Source organism: Spermophilus citellus, assembly GCF_964194105.1.
Source record: "Spermophilus citellus genome assembly, chromosome: 2".
Classification (NCBI taxonomy): domain Eukaryota; kingdom Metazoa; phylum Chordata; class Mammalia; order Rodentia; family Sciuridae; genus Spermophilus; species Spermophilus citellus.
Window position 1 is genome coordinate 18,249,252 of NC_138183.1, and position 21,572 is coordinate 18,270,823.

A 21,572-nucleotide genomic window follows, 5' to 3' on the forward strand; every position below is an offset into this window, starting at 1 on the left:
TGTGATTCATTGTTATTTAATGTCATCTGTGATCAACTTGAGTACCATCTATGATCCTTTGGCCTAAGCCAGAAGAACTCCTTCTCTTTCTACCCTTTGGTAAGCATTGTGTTTGGAGGAACTGAAGAATTTCCGAACAGTTGCAGCAAAGTGCCTGCCAGCAGGAGTGGTAAGAGATAAGAAGGCAGAGGTCAGTAGGGGCCAGATCCTGAATGCCCTTTAAATAGGGTTAAGGAGCTTGGATTATCTCCCTAGGGTAATGGCAAGCTTTTCAAGTGTTTTTCACAGGGAGGTGATATTATCAGATCTTCAAGGAAGAAAGATCCTCTGACTTCAGTTGGAAGCAAGGAGCAGAGAAGTTAAGACAAGAGAGAGGCCCTGAATGCTGTTGTGATGATAGGCCCCGGGAAACAGGACAGTATTCTCAGCTAGGTCAGCACTGGTAGCACCGGAGAGAATCGCATGTCTTGCGGAAATACTCCAGGCTTTAAAAATTCAAAATGCCCCTGTAGAAGATTCTTCCTATTTTTTGGATAAGGAAGTTTAAGTCTTATGGGGTTCGATGAACTATCCAGAATTGCACAGCGTTTGGCATGGAGGTCACTCCTGCCTTAAACTCTTACCCTGAGCTCTTATAACACTTGCAATGTCTTCGGAGAATTTGAGGCCTTCAAGGGATGAGATGAGAGCATGGTCAAAGGATAAAAGGGATCTCTTCTTTGGTCAGCCTTATCAGTTCTGTTGGGTCCTGAACCTTAAATTTTTCCCTTTCACATTAAAGGAAGGTTCTTTAGATAAAAGTTAAAAGAAGGTAGATTGGCAGGCAGAAGCCCTGAGCACCAGATGAAAGCCACTCATGAGTCATCTTGGCTGCCATCTTGCCCCTGGACTGGGAAAGGTGCTCCACTTTATTGGGCTTTCCCACAGGGCTCAGGGACTTTGGGTGGAAGCTAAAGCAGAGCTCCACTCCTGATTCTGCCTTTACAACCTGCTAGGATTCTTTATGATCCTCCAGAACATAAATCTTTCAGAAAGGCCTCCTGGCCGCCCAAAGAGGCAGGACAACGCATTCAGTGACGGGACTGTGATAACCCGCTTGCCTCCATTCAGCCAGTCTTCAGCCACTGTCCACCAACCCCCATCCATGTCACCCAGCTTCCTCATTTTCTGGTCTTTCTAGTCTCCCAAAGTGGATCTGAGATTGCAGGAACATCCCCCATTGATTGCATGAACATCCCCTACTGGTATGTCAACAAGAATCAAAAGAACTGCATCCTAATCCATCCTGGCCCTACTATTAAACTCACTGTGCAATCCTGGGCTCTGCGCCTTTCTGGCCTCCAGTCTTCTTTCTGTAAGATGATCTGGGTGAAGAGATGCAATAGAATTATTTTTAAAAAAATATATTATTAGTGGAATTATTTTTCCTAGATCAATCTTACCTAGAACCACAGGTTTTAGAAGGCCATCCCCTCAGAGAATTCCTTAAAATGTAGCCCATTTCCTTTATTACACTCTCATGTTTTAATTTTCTTCATTGGAATCACCAGGTTTTGTGTCTTATATTTGCTTTTGTATTTACTTACATATTACCTCTCTTCCCACTGCATTGTAAGTTAAGCACAGTGATCCTTGATGTTCTACTCACTTTTGAAAGTTGGTGCTAAATAAGTTCTTACTAAATAATTGAACAATGAAAGCGATCTGTCAGTGAGTGAGTGGACAGATAATTACTGAATGGTTATGGTAGAAGCTAGAGTGGGTGACCTGGAATCCTACCCGCTGGGTCTCTCCTTCTGTGTGTTGTACCCCCACACCAAGGATCCCTACATCTGTCCCACCACTCAAGGTTCTATAATTGATTGCAGTTGGAAACAACTGAATTCCATGAACTTTAAGGTTTTCTGACATTCTAACAATGCAGTGTCCTTGCAAATATTAAAAGACTTGAAGAGACCTCACTTCAATAATTGATTTATTGATTCATTTAACGTGCTATGTGCCAGGCCCTGTGCTGGGGGCTGGAAATAGAAGAGTGAAGAAGTCAAATAATGCCTTGTACACAGCTCAGCATCTAGTTGGAGGGAACAAAGGAGAATGGGAAGATATTTCAGAGCAATTCCTTTAAAATATTCATGTGCAAGAGAAAAACCTGAGGAATTTGTTAAAATTCATATGAATTTAGTGGTCCAGGATGGGCCTGAGATTCTGCATCTCAAACAAGCTATTAGGTGATGCCAAGATGACTGGTCCAGAAAACACACTTGGGTGACAAGGTTTTAGATGCGGATAGCTAGATGATCTTGTCCATACCTGGAGCTCAGGGAAGAATGCCTGGTGAAGAAAGAGAGGGTGAGGCATAGTATCAAAGAAAAAAACAGGAGTCCTCCAGGTGGAAGGGGGGGGGTATTTTCATTGGAAGGAACAAATACTGCAAAGATGAGAGAGGGTAAGGTAAGAGAAAATACTTTAGTCAGGAACTATAAATATCTCTAGAGCAGAGAGTTCAAGGTGAGAGGGAAAGGAAAAATGAAAAACAAGGCTGCAGAGTTTAGCAAGGGTCAAATCATAATGGCTTTTGTGAGTCCTGTTCAGGAGTTTGTTTCTTCTCTCTGAATCCGAGTAAAGGTTTTCAAAAGGGGAGAAATTTAAATAAATTTTCTCTGCCTCTCAAGGGTTCCCAAGTGTACAGAACATCAAAGTGTAAAGGAGAGAGAGAGCAAGACATTTCTCTGGAGCCAGGATCCTAGGGTTCATGTCCGGGAGCTTTGTCACCTACTTGCTGTGTGACCTTGGACACATTCCATCCCTATTTTGGACCTCATTTGTAACATAAAAGGGCTTACCTACAAAGTCCCTTCCAGCTGGGAAGCCAAGGAACCAGAAAGTCCTGAAGGTCATGGAGACCAGAAAACGGATACAATATGTGTAGAGTGTCTTTTCACCTCCAGTCCAGTATGTCTTGTTTCTCAGGGACCCAAGCTGGCTAGGGAGAGGAGAGCTTTTCCCAGGGGCAAGCGGATATGGGATGAACTCTGTTAGGATTCTCTTGGACTATGTAATCACCAAACCCCAAAATGTTTTGAACTCCTCCCTGGATCTGGGGTTATACGACCCCCCCCCATAAAATTTAGTGACAAAAGGGCATTTCTTACCTCTGCCTAATAAATCTATCAGGGAAGTGTTCCCCAGAGCCTAGTTCTCATGACAACTATAGGTTACTGCAAACAGCTGCTCAAAGAAGGCCTGCTGACACCCAGCTGTCCCAGCCATAAGGTTCCTATTAGGAGACTTGAAAAACTGAGCTCATAGGTGGCCAGGGACCAGAATTTGCTCCGGTCAGAGCATCCTTGACCACTCTCAGGCTTCTTTATATTTTCAGTTATGTTTGATCCAAATGATAGGGTAGAGAGAAAAGAGCAAGTACTTGAAGAGATTTGGTTTCAATGAAACTGATCTATCTAGAGCAGGAATGGTATGCTTCCATGGCAGACATTGCTAACAGATCACAGAAATTACTCCAGGCATGGTTCAGCCTGAAATCCTTCTCAACGTGGCAAGGCAAGGCATTTTTCCCATCTAAAAAGAGTTGGCACATCCATTGCTATAATCTTAGTGAAAATAAGCAAGTTGGGGTAGTCACTGTACGGACTTCTAAGATTGCATTCATCTCTTCCTTAGATATCTTGGGTTAACTCTCTTCCAATTAAAAAAAAAGTGTTTTGTTTATTTTTTGTTCTTTTTAGATGTACATGGCAGTAAAGTGTATTTTGATGTATTATATATAGATGGAGTATAACTTCTTGTAATTAGGATCCCACTCTTGTTTCACTGGGTGTGTGGAAGTTATGTCTTATTCATTCTACTGTCTTTGCTATTCCCCTCCCCCTCTCTTCTCTTCATTCCCCTTTGTCTAATCCAAATAATTTCTATTCTGCCCCCTACCCCACCCTGCTTATTGTGTGCTAGCATACACATATCAGAGAGAACACTCAGCCATAAATAAGAATGAAATTATGGCATTTGCCAGTAAACGTGGAACTGGAGACTATCATGCTAAGTGAAACAAGCTGATCCCCAAACACCAAAGGCCAAATGTTCTCTTCCAATTTTTAAGATATTGGGAAAAGAACAGATTTAGGCTCAGATGACTTTATTTTTTTCTGCATATTTTAACATTTCTGAAATCAGGATGGATCGTGTATAATGAAGATTCACATTCATTATATTCGTTCTCAAAAGGCTATTATTTTTTATGTACATTTTTATAAGTAAATTAGAATTTTCCATAATTCTGGAGTTCACTGTGACATTCTTGTAAATGTATTTAACATAATTTGCTCTGTTTAATACTCATCACTACCTCCTTCCAGTCCCTCTTTTCTCCCCCAAACCTCTTCCTCTACTTTGTTGTATTTCAATTAATTTATTATTTTGATTGGTACATTATAGTTCTACATAAAAGTGGAATACATTGTAATATATTTGTACTTGCACATAGCATGATTCGGTCAGTTTCATTCTGCAGTTCCTCTCCTTTCCCAGGCCTCTTTCCTCCCCCTTAATCCCTTTCCTCTACTAGGCAATTCTCCCTTGTATTTTCATGAGGTTCTCTTTTTTAAAAAAATTCCCTATTTTTCTCTAACTGCCACATACAAGAGAAAATATTTGACCCTTGACTTTTGGAGTCTGGCTTATTTTACTTAGCAGGATGTTCTCATTCCATCCACTTACCAGCAAATGACATAATTTCATTCTTCTTTATGGCTGAATAAAACTCCATAGTGTATGCATGCCACATTTTTGTATCCATTCATCTCATCTATTGTGGCACACCTAGGCTGGTTCTATAACTTGACTATTGTGAATTGTGCTGCTATAAACATTAGTAGGCATGTATCACTATAGTATGCTCTTTTAGTTCTTTTGGATAAACACCAAGGAGTAGGATTGTTGGATCATATGGTGGGTTTGTGAAAGCAATCACATCTCTTACATCTTGGAATAGAGAAATACTAGCAAAACACACTATTACTTGGAACAATAGTGTCAAAAAGACCCATTTCCTTGCTGATAGTATAGCAAGGTTGGTTATCATCTTGAAGTCCATATTAGCTCCAAATGAAATGGTTTTTGAGTCAGTAATTCTTGCTGTCAGTCAAGAAATTAATTCTTAAAAAGGCCTCATGTTTTTTTTATGATGCAATGAGTAGGAGAGGAATTCAAATGTAAATGTTTTTACTAGTAACATTACAAATCCTATTTCAAATCTGATGTTGAGGATCTATGTCGACAGGCAGTACCTGAGCCTTCTGCTTGAGAAGGGGAGATGACTAAAGCTTAATTTTTGTATTGAGGACATTTGGGGAAATGATCCTTGTAAACCACTGAGAAGCCATGAAACCATGGCTTTATTAAATAAATTCATTAGAACATCTTTAAATATACATGGGTATATTCATGTTTTCAGAATGGAAATATATTTATTTTATTACACTCCAAAATGATTCTTGCCCAGTCTGTAGCATATATATGGTACAGAATTATACAAAATGAAAAGTTTGATGTCTGAACCTTATAATCCCAACCCTATTTCAAAGATAAAATTGTTAGGGTAAAATACCTTTCCAGGTATAGATATAGATATAAGCATGGATATTTACATTAAACATATAGGAGCTTAGTGCTAATATCTTTATCAATAACCATACCTACATCTCCACAATCTCTACTGTGTTTAGCAAATATATATACTAAATATATATACTATGTTATGTGCCGGTTTCAACTTAACAATATACTGGTCAAGTGTTTTCCCCTATAGAAATGTGTTGTCTTTTGAAGGGCCTTTTATTCAGGTAATTATGTGACTATATCACATATTAGTATAGTTCTCTATTAAGAACCAACTGGATTTCTTTCCATTTCGTTACTATTATCAACAAACTTGCATAAGCCTTTTGCCCACTCGCCTAATTATTTTCTTAGGTCCACGTGAGGCTCTTGTGCAATTTCATTCCCTTTATCAACCCCTGCTAGAGAATTGCTGGATTTTGAAAATTAATGTCCTCAGTTCAAATTCACCTAAATTAATCCTCCTTCTGGTAGAATCAGGTTCTAGACACCAGAGTACCATACATGGTCCAAGAAGCAGCTATTATGGACCAGTCATTTAACTATTATTTCATCTCCTGAACAATAGATTTTGAAGATTAAGCCATGGGAAAAAAATCAGTGGGTTATATAAATTGCCCGAGATTACACGGCTATAAGAGTTGAAACACAAATCCAAAAAAAATTGTCTTCTGATGTCAAACCAGCTGCCTGTTCGGTATAACACATTGTACCCTAAGAGGACTACACAGCTAGAGAATACATTATGATTCTCAACAGAAATACAATGCTTCAGCAATAAAGGAGGAAGCATGAGTTACGTTGACTGGGAAGATCTGGAAGATTCCCTGAAGATGAAATTTCAGCATGACTTTGAAGTATGGATGGAATCCCAGTAACTATGACCCTCTCATCTCAGTAACTCCATGCTTTGGTGCCAACCCTCCCCACCGCCACACTCCCCACCCCCCCCCCCACACACACACCAGCATAAGAGACTCATATTCCAACTCCGACTGCCAGAAAACTCCTTTCTAAAACATACTTGATTTGCTCACCTCCAGTGACAGGGAATCCACCACCATATTGAAAGATCCATTCTATATTTAGATGATTCTAGTTTTAACAGTTTTTTTTATAAGTTATTATATTGAACCAAAATTGATGTCTGTTAATTTTAGGGTGGTTTTGTCAATAACACTGAAACATCTTGCAGCAGGGACTTGAGACCCTATTCTTCACTCTGTCACTCTGGCCAAGTCACATGACGAGCCACAGGCTCACTTTTACCAGCTAAAGACTAGGAAGAAAGTATACACATGAGAATTGTGAGGGTTGGATTTAGATGATACTGCATGGGTACCCACCTAGTGTGTGCTCAGTTATAGCTCTTGTCATCCCTGACCCTCAGATTTTTCCCATGTGTCTTCAGTTGTTAGAACAACATAACCATTTGCCTATGTCCAGTCTTCTCCTCCATTCCTGCTTAGCGGGCTTGCTTTTGAGTCCCCCTGGAGCATCATCATCCAGTTACAGTTTGTAAACGTCTGTCTTACCAGAAGAGACTGGGGTTGTCCAGCTGTGGCCTGGCCAGAACAGCATGAATGAAGTCATGACTTCCTTTAGACTACCCCTCCACATTGAGAGGTTGTGTTCCAAATTTTCATAACCACGTCATGCCCTTAACTCTCATTAAGCTTAGGGTCAGCTCATACACAGACATTTCAGCTCAACTGCAGGAGGCAGAGGGGAGGAAAAGCAGCCAATGGGAACATTTCTGTGCTGCTACTCTTCCTTTTCTCCATCTCAGGGTACCCTTAAAAGTTAGGTCTCTGTCCGATAACCGTGTCAACAGCTGATTGGGTAATGATGCTGGGAACAGAATGGTGGGTCAAAGGTTCTACAATTCCCGGAGAAGTGGCCTCGGGTCCAACCCCTTACTCCTCCACAAGCCATCACTGTCTCATTCTTGCCTTCTAATACATGATAAATTCATATATGGTGTCCCTTATTCACCTCTTGCCTCCTATCCCAGTAGGCCTGAGTCCTGATTCCAATGAGGAAGACTTCATTTCCGGTATTTGAGAAAAGTGGTCACTCTGACCTATGATTTCCCCTCTAGGGAAAGCTTGAAGCATGCCTGGCCTTTGATTTATGCGTCTCCACTCCCTACGATTTATTGCCCAGTACTCTTGCCTTTGGTCTGGCTCACCCCTCCTCCTCTCCCACCCCAGAGCATTTCCATCCCATCTCTTCATACCTTTCCCTTCTGAATCATCCTGTCTTCCTTGTCTAAATGCAAATGTTGGTTTACAGTACTTGTGAATGCCTCTGATAATTGTTCCATTATAGCCTCACAGTCCTATAAAATAAATATCTCTATTTATGTTTTACAAGTTAGGAAACTGAGGCTCAAGGAGGAGACATGACAGACTGGGCTGCAAAGTCTGTATCTTTCCTACTGTCAATGCTTCTTTGAATCATGGCTAACATTTAGTTAGAGCTAATCTATTTCCCATGTTATCTTGCTAATAACACATTCTAATGATGTGGGAATGTGGTTAGTGGCATTGAAGAACTTGCTCATGATCTACTTAGCTGTTAAGTTAGAGAGTGAAGACTTGAATTAGGGACCCCAGAGCTAAACTCTCCATCTTGACTCTATGCAATCAGAAACCATGGTTCTAGATTTGTCTGTTATTAAACTGAGGCGTTCCTTTGAGGCAAGTACTTTTCTCATTCCAGACCTGTTTCCGCATTCTTATGAAAGAAGGCTTTGCCTAGCTGTGTTCCAAGATTCTGTTTTTTTTTATGAGATGTTGATGGATCTTTATTTTATTTATTTATTTATATGTGGTGCTGAGAATCAAACCCAGTGCCTCACACATGCTAGGCAAGTGCTCTACCATTGAGCCACAAACCCAGTTGCCCTAAAATTCTTTCTGAGGAAATGGCTAGGCCTTTGGAGGCAAAGCATGTTGGAATAATGCCCTTTCCAATCTCATGTTGTACTTGTTGATTATTTTTGTGAATGCCAGCCCATGGCTCCCTGCTGCCCCAAGGAGAAAATCCAAATCCTTCAGCATAGCATTGAAAGGTCTGGATGGTTTAATCTCTGCCAAGCTCACTGGCCTCCTACCTGTTCACTGCCCCAGCCATTTCTATTAACTGATGGTTTATGCTCTCTCTGGTATAAATTGGAATGATCTATTGCCTCTGCATTTTTATCCATCTGAAACATTTGTTAATTATTGAAGACCCAGCTGAGCCTTTATACTATTTGGGAAGACTTTTCTGATACCCTGAATTGATAACTAGGTATCCATCTCATATACTCCAGTGGTACCTCACCTGTTTTCCAACCCAGGCTCCTGCCACTGCCTTATTCAGACACATAAGGCATAAACCAGTTCATCTCTGTCCCAATGCCTGGTATACAAACAGCACCCAGTAACACAAGGGTGCTACATAGTGAGGACTCTGGAGATGATAATTTCTAGTGCTTACCATGTAAGCTTTTCTGAGCTTACCGTGGGACAATTTTTTAAGAGTTTCACATCTATTAACTTGCCTAACCCTCTCCATAACCCTCTGAGGTGAGTACTATGCTATTCCCTTTTCATAAATGTGAAAACACATAAGCAGCTTTTTACTAACACAGAGAGAAAAATATAACCCATACCCCTAAGGGAAGTTATGATTCCCATTTTAAAGAAAAGGCAAGGCTACAGAGGCACAAGTGGTGAAGCAGTTCACTCAATATAATAACATAGCTGGCAAGTGGCTGAGCTGGGATTTGAACTTGAGCCTAAAGGTGCGCCACTCACTACCTGCTACGTCAGAGATAATATCGGCACGTGAGGGAACACCAACAGCCTGGCTCCTCCTTCTGCCATTTTTCATGCGGTCCCTGCTTGTGCACTGTATCCCAGCCACAGAGTCTCAGAACTTCTGTGCAGTCTCTTAGCTCTATGCCTTTGCCAGTGCTGCCTGCTAGGTCTTTGACCTTTTCTCTATCTAACTCCTATTCATTTGTGAGGTTCAGCACAATTCCCCCTTCAACTAGGAAGTTTTCTTCAGCATCCCCAATCCCATGTCTTCAGAAGCCTGCTGTGACCTTTTTTTCCCAGTCAACACTCTTGTCTCCTATACTGTCGTCTCCACTCATCTGTCTTTCCGAATCCTGCCAAACGGAAGTTCTACCGCATAATACATGCTCAGTTAATGAGTAGGTATCACACTGTCTCCTTTAACTTCACAGGAGCTCCATTTTTCAAAGAGGCCGGTTTAGAGATGTTCAGTAAAATTTCCAAGAACAGAGTAAGAACTCAAACAAAGAGAGATGAGAAATAAACTCCTCAGCTCCTCCTGGGGGAGCAGAGTATGCTTGCCCGAGAGGAGGGGGGCGGATGTGGATAGAGTGTGATTATGAAGTGGTGAATTCTTGGCACCTCAGGAAATATTCCACCCAAGTGGTGAACTATACAAAGAGGACTTTTTGAAAGGCACCTCATAAATCGTGCCCACAAAACATAACACGTAAGCCCAGTCCTTTTTTCAGCCACCACACAGGTGCCTAACACAGTCTCCCATTTGTGGGGTCTGTTGTTGTAAAACTCCTTCCCTCCTGGGGTCCCAGAAGGGCATGCAGAGGGCAGCAGGAGAGGGAGCCTCTCCTTTAGCCTCACAGGATCTCCGGGCATCTTGAAGATGCCAGAAGGCAGAGAAGGTGGGGCACCCACCTGGACAGTGGAGCTGACTTGTAGTGTGACCTGGAAAAGGACATTCTATGTCCTCTCTAAGTCTCAGTTCCCATATTTTAATGAGAAGAGGTCAATGATCCCCAATTGGGGTGATTATGCCCTCCTGCAAAAGACATTTGGCAATGTCTGGAGCCCATTTCATTTCCCTGACTGGCATGGGACTGTTATCTGGCGTGTGAGGCCCCAGTACGCTACAAATATCCTACATAATTCCTCCTCTACACCTGCCTTCCAGTGCCACGGTTAAGAAATCCTTGACCAGGTGATCTCAAAGATCCTTCCTTGCTTTGACCACCAGCCATGAGATCTTGTGGATCCTCTTTCTAGTGCATGATAAAAGGTTCCAGATAAAGTTCCTAATGATGATACCAGAGTACAGAATGGTTCTTGCTAAGATGAGCGTTCAGTCTGTCCTTGATCCTGGGCCATCCATCTATAATCATCTTTATAACGGTAGCCCCCAGGGAAGCTGAGTCACAAGCATGGGGCCCTTCTCCTATGCAATCTCACCCAGCCAATTTGTAAGAGTGAGACTGTCATCGATATTTTAGAGATGGGGAAAATGGAGCACAGAGAAGCTATGATTTGGATACATTTGTATTTCTTTAGCCTCTGATGAGAGACAAGCACAGAGGGCAAGATTTCCAAATTTTGTGACTGCAAGAAAGTGATGTGAGAATGAGAGAAGCAATAAAGTAAATGGTTGGAGAAAGAACACATGGATTCAGGCCTAGATTCCACTGCCCAACTCCAATTGTCCCCTTGGTATTTGGCCTTGGTCAAATAAAGTCACTTCTCCTTACCTGTTAAATAGGAGTAAAGAGAACAGATGTTCAGGACTGATGTGAAGATCAAATACAAGCTTTAAAACACACGTAAAGTACAGACTCAGTGTCCAACACGTGATAAATGACAAAGTTTAGTTATTTGTTGCGGGGTTTTGCCATCAATGTAATAATTTCTCTTTGGCTGAAGTCCTAAAACTTGTGTCCTTCTAATTTCCGGGGGTCCCACATTCTTGAGATGAAAGTACTGGTTCAAAAATGAAAGTATCACTTTCATTTTTTAGGCTTGCAAACCGAGGAGGGTATGTTGTAAGGTGACTTTTTAATAGGTGTTTAAAATATCACACTTAGGAAGTCATCAGGGCAAGATGTCTTCATGTGACTGTCGACCTTTATTTGCCACTTCAAAAGCCTCACAGCCTCTGCTCTAGACTTCTTCCTTAACCGTTGCTCTCTCCTTGAATTTTCAGGAAGGCCCACCTGATCCTGCGGCGGCTGGAGAGGGTGAGCAGCCACTGCTCCAGCCTCCTGAGAAGCGCCTACATCCAGAGCCGCGTGGACACGGTGCCCTACCTTTTCTGCCGAAGTGAGGAGGTCCGGCCTGCGGGCATGGTGTGGTACAGCGTCCTCAAGGACACCAAAATCACTTGCGAGGAGAAGATGGTGTCCATGGCCCGAAACACGTACGGGGAGTCCAAGGGCCGGTGAGGGAGGGTACTGCCCTCCATGAGCACAGAGACTCTCCTAGGGGGAGCAGTACTCTTGTGGATGGATCCTGGGGCCTGGGTGGGCTGGGGGACAGCTGAGGATGGGCCTGGCAGATGACGCTCGCCAGCAAGGCCAAAGCAGACTGCTCCTCCTGTGGATAGTGGACAGAGAACTTTGTAACCAATGGAATTATTCATTTTCTCTTTTATTTTTTTCTAAGATATTATTTGACTCTATCAAACGTCTCTCCTTTTTAAAACTTTTCTTATGGATGGAAGTCATTCGGGTGGCAGGAGCCTTCAGGTGGAGACCAAGCGGCCTTTCCTTTTCTTCCTCCTTCCTGCCATGCCCAGCTTCCTTCCTGCCATGGACCCCTGGAGGAGACCTATGGAGAGACAGTTTGACCTCTTCGGCATCAGGAAGGAAGCCCTAAGGATTGTTGCAGTGAGGAAGCTTGGGTCTTTAAGGACTTCTCTCTCTCTCTCTCTCTCTCTCTCTCTCTCTTTTTTTCTGGACATTACTGAGTTTGCAGGACCTCTGCTTCTTCCTGTCTGCCCAGAGTCCCTGCAGGACTTTCTGTGCATTAAAAATTCCTATTGTCTCTCTTTCTGCTTGGGTGATATTTCTTACTACTAATGAAGTGTGTTTGGAGGACTTCTGTTTATTCACTAAACAGATATTTATTGAGTAGATACTATGTACCGGGCATAGGACAAGCAACTGAAGACAGAGGAGTTCTGTGCACTCAGGGAACATACGGTCTAGTAGTTATTAGAGAGAAGCAATCTGGTGATTTCAGACTGTACCAGAGGGAAGAATGGAGGTTCTCTGAACTCCTTGATGGGTCATGAGACCCACTGGTGGGATGCTGAGAAACGCTTCCTGTGAAACCTAAGCCCTCAGAACGAGGAGAAGGGGAGGAATAAGCCAGACAAAGCTGGGAAGGATGGGATTCGCTCCACGCTGAGAGAAAATAGAAAGTCTAACTCATTGTAGGTTTGGAACACTTTCATTTAGGACATGGGTTGAAGTAGGAAGCGGCAAGAGGAGTAGCTAGGAGCTCAGCAGAGCATCTAGTCTTGAACAAGAAGTTTGACATTATCTTGAAGTAACCTGGAGCCACTGAAGGACTTTACCAAGAGTAAAACAGTTCACTTACTCTTTAACAAAAATCGCTCCAGCTACAGTGTGGAAAATGGATGAGAGAAGGCCCCAAAGAGAGGGTGACCACTGTCATTTTCCATTCTGATGGCAGAATGGACCCTATGGTCATGCGGGAGATGTTCCAACACTGGGCTTTCCTTTTATTTATTTATGTTTAGACTGCTTTATTGAGGCATAATTGGAATTTCCTTTTAAATGGCAATCGGGCTGTCACCCACGTGTTCCCTGGGAGGGTAATAGGGACAAGGAGGAATTTTGAATTCTCAACGCCATGGTATTAGCACAGATGAGCCACCTGGCTGGAGGAAATGAGATGTGGATCAGGTATATTATAAGGCCACAATGACACGTGTTAGGAAAGTAGAGACTGTGGAGATTCAGAGGAGGAAAGAATACCAAATATCAGTCAAATCCAAACAGTCGAAAGTGCCTACTGCTGAGCGTTAATAAGTGTCGATGAGATCCGCTATCTCTTTCCTGAAAACCTACATGCTGAGGTTTGTTTCTGCAGTAATCTGATCCACAAGAGGCAAATGAGGAATCTGAATGAAAAGAAAGCAGAGATTCATTCTTCCAGACAACTTAGGTGCCTGCAGAGCTGCCTCATCTACAACAATCTAAGCTATGGGTGCTCTTTTAAGTCATCTTATTATTATTAGGTTTATGTTTCTACAAAATACAGCTGGAGTTTAGACACCTTCTATGTTGTTGATGTCTCCTCTCTTCACAGGGAGAGTATGTTCCAAGAGGAACTAACATTTTACCAGAAAATGAAAATGAGAAGTAATATTCACCATTCATTGAGAACTTGCCCTGTGACAAGCCCCATTCCGAGTGCCTCTCATGTACATCTTTCCCTGAATCCTGGGTCCCAGGCCTTTGCTGAGCCAATCCATTGCTACAGCTTTCCATTTTCTTGGCTCAACCTGAGGAAAATTTTAGCTAAATAGTTGCAGAAAATAAAACTGCCCCAAATGCTGGTGATCTGAGCCTGTTTATCGGCTATTGATTTTAGGTAAGGAGCTTGACATCTTAACAGTTTGCTCACCAACAAAATGGGGTCAATGATAGTCCGGCTCCTGGTGGGGTTGTTGTGCATCTCGAGATATTTGGTCAGGATATGTCCAACCCAATATCTAATAGCATGCTCTAGATGGGATTGCTTTCTCCTACTAGAGAAAATATCCACCATGTTATGAATCGTAGGGAGATAACTAAGAAAGTGTATCTGGGAAAGTCGAGAGAATTTGGAGTAAGAGAAGGAATTAATGACTAACAGCTCTGTGAGATATTAATCATAAGTAATATAAAAATTTAACTAAAAAGAAAAATGGTCATCATGTGGATCTTAATGCAACAGCAAGCTATCCAAGAAGAAGTGTATGATTTTTCCTGAAGCTCTCAGAGACAGAGGTGGTCCTTGAGAATATCTGCCATCCAGCTGTCCACACTCATTCTCCATCCACACCCCTTTCTGGTTTCAGCTTCCTTTTCCTGGCACTGTAGTCCTTCCCTTTCCATCCACGATAGGGCTCTCAAGAAGAGGAAGAGCTGTGTGTGTGTGTGTGTGTGTGCGCGCGCCCGTGCGCGCACGCACGCATGCTCACATGCTTGGACTCTGCCATCAAAGGGAGTTAGATCAACATTTGTAAAAAATGTTTTCCCAGAAAAAGAAAAGAGAAAAATCTTGAAGAGCAAATGAGGCTTCTAGGTCTGGGGCCCTGGCCAATGCAGGATGCGGACTGATCATTGATTCATGTGCTGCCTCAGAAAACACCAGGGAAGCTCATGTCCCAAGGTGCTGGCAAGGATGGGACTTCTCTTGCAGTCTCCACCATCAAGTAAATAAGTTGTGAACTTATGGAGCTGTATGTGCACCCCTAGGTGCACAAGAAGTCACCCTTAAATGAATCCTTTCTTCAGCCTTGTTTATGTGTGTGTGTGTGTGTGTGTGTGTGTGTGTGTATGTGGCAGGGATTGAACCCAGGACCTCATGCATGGTGGGTAAGTGCTCTACCACCAAGTTATATCCCCAAGCCCAACCCCTTCTCCTGTATGGTCAAGAAATATCTCCTCCAGGCAAGCTTCATTGCAGAGACAAATGCCAATAACTATTCTTTTTTTTATTAGTTGTTCAAAACATTACAGAGCTCTTGACATATCATATTTCATACATTTGATTCAAGTGGGTTATGAACTCCCATTTTTACCCCGTGACTTATTTACACAGGAAATGAGAGGTGTAATGAATTCTGTCATTGGAAGGCAAGCAGTCATCAGGAAAACCTTCACAATGGAAGGATGTATGAGAATTAAGAAAGTACAGCAGTCAAGACAGGGCCTGTGGGCAGACAGACTAGACCCGTATACAGATTGCCAGCTATTCCCCTTCTCAGACTATTCCTTAAAGACCTTAAAAGAGCGTACTATAGGGATACTGCTACATCGATGTTCACAGCAGCACAATTCACAATAGCTAGTCTGTGGAACCAACCTAGATGCCCTTCAATAGATGAATGGATAAAAAAAGTGGCATTTATACACAATGGAGTATTACTCAGCACTAAAAAATGACAAAAATCATGGCATTTGCAGGGAAATGGATGGCACTAGAGCAGATTAAGCTAAGTGAAGCTAGCCAATCCCAATAACTATTCTTTAGGGAATCCTCGTTATATCAATGGCTCTACAATGCTTATCTCATTTAACCATGTGCAAAACAGCCATGTGCTGTTGTGATCACAACTTGAAAAACTGAGATTTAGGCAAATTGAATCACCTGCCCCGAATCCTGTAGCTCATAAAGGATTTGAGTTAATGAAATCTAAACTTGGGCACACAAAGGAATTCCAAACCATGAGCTCTGTACTTATTTCTTCCCAGGCAAATGGATGCAATACTCCCTTTCTTCATCTTTAGTCAAAAGCTAAGTTTAATTTCTAACAAATACCTGAGTATTGATTTCCAGGTTTGGGATATTGAGGTGAAGAAGACTTAGTTCCTACCCTTAGGGAACTCCCAGAATTTGGTTAACTAAATACCGTGTGATTAGATCAGACACTTTGGAGTCAAGCCAACCTGAGTTTAAATATTGGCTATGTTATTTACAGTGAGGAGGGGCTGGGCACTGAGGGAAACTGGGAAGGAAAAAAAACTATGGGTCTTGCTAGGAAGCTCAGGTTAGCACATTATCAATTTAAGTGCTCTGAATTTCACTCTCCTCATCTGTGGAAGGGATAAATACACCCCTTCAAAAGACTGTTAGGAAGATTAAATTAGATAATGCATATAGAGCCATCTGGTGCTTCACAACAAAAGTTCTCAGTAAATATCTATGATAGCTATGATAATGACTTATTTACACAGGAAATGGGAGGTGTAATGAATTCTGTCATTGGAAGGCAAGCAGTCATCAGGAAAACCTTCACATTGGAAGGATGTATGAGAATTAAGAAAGTACAGCAGTCAAGAAAGGGCCTGTGGGCAGACAGACCAGCACATCAGTAAGAGTGTGTCATGTTTGAGGGACAATGAGCAAGTGTGTGGGTTACGACATGAAGAGGCTTTCAGAGTGATATCCTATTGGTCATTGAAAGAAGAGGTGTGATGTAGCTAGATAAGCATTTTGGAAAGAACTTTTTGTTCCATAATAGCTAATAGAAGTAAGAGAGACACGGGACTAGATTGAAGACTGTAGGAATTTTTAGAAGGGAGATGGGAGGGCTGGGCTAGGGTCATTGCAAGGTAAGGCTCCATCTGAGAGGTCTCCAAGAAGTTGATTCAATAAGGCTTGTTAACTAACTGGCCTGGTGACTTGGGTTTTCTCTTTTCCACTGTTTAAGTGTTAGACTGGGCAGAACTAGCTGGGGCATGAAGTGGACGATGAATCACATGGGTTTAATGGGCAGTGCATAGATGAGGCATGGTTTGCAGGTATAATAACTGGAAAGTCAGAGAGCCAAGAATATCATTGGCTTTATGTGGAAACCATGCATGGACTTGTGTGTAACCACGCACAGTTATGCCGAAGAGTGAACCACTGGACTTAGGCAAGGAGTCTTCCTCTTCCCTCTCCTTCACCACCATCACCCCTCCCTTCCTTTCATCATCATCTTCATCATCAGTATCCTTATCTTTATCAATATCATCAATTCATTTCTTAGTGGTTATCAGATCTTTTTACATAGTATTATTTCATATACTTCTCCCAACTCTGTGATGTATAAATTATCATCCCCCTTTTATTGATGAAATAAGCGAACCTCAGAGAATTTAAGAAATTTCCTAGTCTCAGGCAGTTAGTATGTGACAGAGCCAAGTTCCATTCCAGATCTCACCGACACCAGCATTTTTACTACAATGTTTCATCTTGAGCTGGAGAGCTCTGGGTTCTAATCTTGCCTCTGACATCAGTGGCTGTATGACTTGGAGCAGGCCGTTTACCCTCTCTGGGTTCTGAGTTCCCCACAAACCCCCACCACACTGGGGAAAAATACGTGTCATGGGCCTGAGGATTTGTATTAGATGATGACGTGTGTGCAAAGATGACTTTTTCCTTCTCCTTTTTCTATTCACTGTCTCTCTTTGAGGTTGACAGCAGCACAATGATTATGCACATCTGGCCAGTCTAGAGAGGATGGAAGTTTCAATGGAAGGCCTTGGATAACTGGGGTTCCCTGACTTTCCACTGCTTCTGTAATACTCCATCCGTACTTCCCTAGAGATAATCCCTGTCACCGTCGTGGTCAACAAACCACTGGTTACTAATGGTCCAACAGCCCGAGCATGGCAACTTCTCCAGGCCTTAGTTTTCCCCTCTGGCATTGGGAGAAATAGCAGTCCCCCACAGAAGGATGAAATGGGTCAATGTATATCAGATACTTAGAACCACACCAACATGCAACAAGTTTGATATAAATGTTATACATTGTCATTCTTGTACCCAGTGCCCCAGTCTCCAGCATCCAGAAGTCTTGGAAATGCCTTCTCACATATCTTCTCTAGGCCTCTGTATGTAGTGCCCCTCTCCTAGGAATGGCTTTGCAGCTGGGAGATCCAGCATAAATGTCATTCAATGGCTCCTAATGCCTTCTGTCTCTCTCAGAAGCAGCAGGAGATTTTTGCCTCTGGACTCTCATAGTTGGATTCCTTGCTTTTGTTGCAGAACTCTAGGTCATTCTCTTCCATGGGATTGTAAGCATCAGCTGCATAGGACTCCCTCTGTGTACTGGACCCTTTCAATGGACTTTATAGCCAGCACCCAATAAAACTGAGCTTGATACCTCGACGGAGGGAACCCTCAGGTAGGAACCACCAGCAGCACCACAGTTGCCCGGATCCCTCAAGAACGGTGGTCCTTGCAATTTGCGCCATCAGTATGGCATGTGAGGGGCCTGCAGAGAAGTCCACAGCCAAACAAAACCCACAGGCTTTGTGTGGGGTGTGCTTTTAATTGGCCTCTGCCCATAAAACTGCCAGACCCTGAAAGGTGTTCACTGTCTGTCTGTCTTTGGAAACTTTGCTCCATGTGTTTGTACACATTATAGCCAAAGCCAAGCTGTTCTGTTTTCCCGTTTTTATAAGAGTTGGCAGCAGGGGAGGGTGAGGCACCACAGGTGTGCCCTGCTGGACAAGCAGGCATGTGTGTCTGTGTGTGTGTGTGTGTATGTTTGTGTATGTGCACGTATGTGCTCATACATTTAGGAGGGTGGGAAGGGGGTCAGTTCAGCTAGCTGCAAGCACACCAAATCCGTAATTAAGAACTCGGATTCTGGACACAGCCAACTCTGACACTAGCCAGCTCTGGGTTTCTCCAGAACCAGTTTCTTCCCACTAGTGCCCTCATTGTGTCTTCATAAACAAGTTGGTTGGACTTGAACTTCTTTGTGAAATCCTTCAGCTTTCATATTCTAGGATTTCCAAGTTCCCATGTTCTGCACTGGAAAAGGAGTGGGTAAACACTCCTATAGATTTGAGGAGGACATGGCTGTTTACAAAGCAAACTCCTGGAAGAGAAGAGTTACTTATTCCAGGGAAGTGGCTCTGACCTTACCACCCAAATTCAGGTTAGGAGTTCCTCCTTTTGGTTCTCCCAATCTCCATATTTCTTTGATATTTCTACTCAGCTCATTGGATCTGATGCCCATTTCCCCTGCAAGATGTGAGCTCCTGAATCTGGCCAAGTTTTATGTTTCCAGGAGTGAGAGTAGATTGAACCATATGGTAGGTGCTCAGAATGTGTGCTGATGAGCCCGGTGCAGTGGCTCAGGAGGCTGAGGCAGGAAGGTGGTGAGTTCAAAGCCAGCTTCAGCAAAAGCGAGGTGTTAAGCAACTCAGTGAGACCCTGTCTCTAAATAAAATGCAAAATAGAGCTGAGGATGTGGCTCAGTAGCTGAGTGCCCCTGAGTTCAATCCCCAGCACCAAAAAAAACAAAAACGTGTGCTGGTGTAGTCTCAAAACAATTCTTCCTTGCCTCCTCTAGAGCAGGGCTCAGGATCTGCACTTTGTTGATGAAAAAATGAAGGCCAGGTTAAGTATCTGTGTCTAAGCAGTCCTGGGAGCTTCTCTCTCCTGAATGCCTGACCACTTATTTCCCTTTGGAGTCTTCCAAGAGGCCCACTTGTGAGATTTTTGAAGCCCTGCTGGGGGACTGGAGACTGCTTACAGAAAGAGGAAAACTATTCAAATGTAAAACACTCTCCACCTTGGTCAGAGAGGCGGGTCTCAGAGATTCATAATAGAAGAAGAGATTTCAATGACAAGGGCAGTCAATGCCACTTGTTGAGCACTCTCCAATGGCAGAGTCTGTGCCAGGCTTGTTAGTTGTGACATTGCCCCTTGTCTCTGTGCTCACCCCACTTAGTAGCCACCAACAGTCTTGGTGGCAGAAGGGAGATTGGGTTATTCCCTGATTTGATCTCCAGTGCATTCCTGACCCCATGGTAACCCCAGGCCCATCCCTTTTCCTGAACTTTGGCCAGGTAGGGAAGGAAAGGGAGAAAGCCTGACCACTCCTCAGGAATCAACGCAAGTGCCAAGTCAGGCCAGCCTCTCATGGTGGTTTTGCAGCACAAATACCAGCCTGCTTGTGGTTCATTAGGTTTTACGATTAGAAATGACGTAGTTTCTTCTCTTGCAAGCTATTCAACTTCACAGTCAATGACCTTCCTGGGGCAGAACAAGAAGCAAATGCTTTGGGGGGCCATCTGTAGCGATTACCAAGGCAAGTTTGCCTTACCAGAAAAGCTAAACAAAACAAAACAAAAACATGATTGATTGGCTGTGTAGCCTTGGGCAAATTTCATTGCGTGTTAGAATCTTGATCTTCCACAATTTAGAGAACTGGGACCAAACATCAAAAGGACCCAGAAGGTTGGAGGAAAACACAGATTCCTGGGCCCCCACTGAGATTCTCTTGGGAGAGACTTGGGAATCTGTATTTTTGTGTGTTCCTTAGGATGGCTACGTTGGGCGCCATGTTTGAGAACCACAGGTCAAGATAATTTACAAGAGAATTTCCACTCAGCCTGTTGAGTTTCCACTGGGAATATACTAAGATCAGGTTCCATCTTCAAGCACTGCAGTCATAGTCATGAAGCTGAAGGTGTGGATTCCTTTGTTGGGGTTCAAGAGAACAGAGATGACCGAAGATGAGGGTCACTCAGGGAGACTCATATAAAGGACTACTTTTGGGGAGTGGGATAGATGTGATGGGCAAGTCTGAGGTGAACTTTCCATCACTAGAGAGGTACAAAGTGAGAGAGGTGTTCAAGTTGAGATGGCTGTTATGTAACAAGGGAAAAATACCTACAGAAGGAATCACTAAGGGTAGAGTGATTCTGAGGAATAGGTGGTTTTACTCAAGTGAAACTTGAGTGCAAATACCAGCTTCCCGAAACATGGGATCTTCACAGATTTGGAATTCAATTTGTTCACCAGAAAAAACAAGTTATCACCAGGTTCATCTATTTAACTAGTGTGCTAGGAAGACGTTATAAATAAATAAGTAAGACTCTGGCATACAGCCTGGTACATAGCAAGTGCTCAGTGAAGGCTTGTGGTTTGTCATTTCTTTCTTTAGTTATTTTCTTGTGTAGTCCCTTGACATCAGTATTGGTTCCCACAAAACTTGACTTCAGGGAGAAAGAGATTCTCACCCAACCTCATGTTTTATTACATAAGACTTGGGGACTTGCACCAAAAACAAATTCATAAAAGAAAAACAGAACAAAAGATGATTTAAGGGCGGTAGTTTTCCTTAGTTGACTGGGGGTTTGGGGCATAGGCCACAGTTGATACTTTTCTCCCCTTGTTCCTTTTAAATCTTCAAGTGAAACTTTCAGTTGGGGATGGGCTAAGTTCAGAGCTCACTCGGTACCACTATAATTGGTTTAATAGTATTTGAACTTGTTTAATCTGCATATCCCAGTGTCAGTGGGATGTAGCAGTCACAAAACACACAGCAGTCCTTTATGCCAAGCAAAAACGACCCAGTGTTCCCAGGCAGCAGTGACACAGGTAAAAATGGTACTGGATTCC

General features: G+C 42.9%; 1 protein-coding gene across 3 annotated transcripts in view; it reads left to right on the top strand.

Annotated features, from left to right (window-relative positions):
• Nucleotides 1-12,428, top strand: part of ASTN2 (astrotactin 2) — an 856,022-nt gene extending 843,594 nt beyond the window's left edge. For all 3 annotated transcript variants that reach the window (XM_081282178.1, XM_081282176.1, XM_081282177.1), the window contains one exon: nt 11,632-12,428. In XM_081282178.1, coding sequence (XP_081138304.1) covers nt 11,632-11,869 — 238 coding nt within the window. In that variant the 3' untranslated portion in view covers nt 11,870-12,428. The remainder of the gene's footprint in view (nt 1-11,631) is intronic.
• Nucleotides 12,429-21,572: the final 9,144 nt, after the last annotated feature.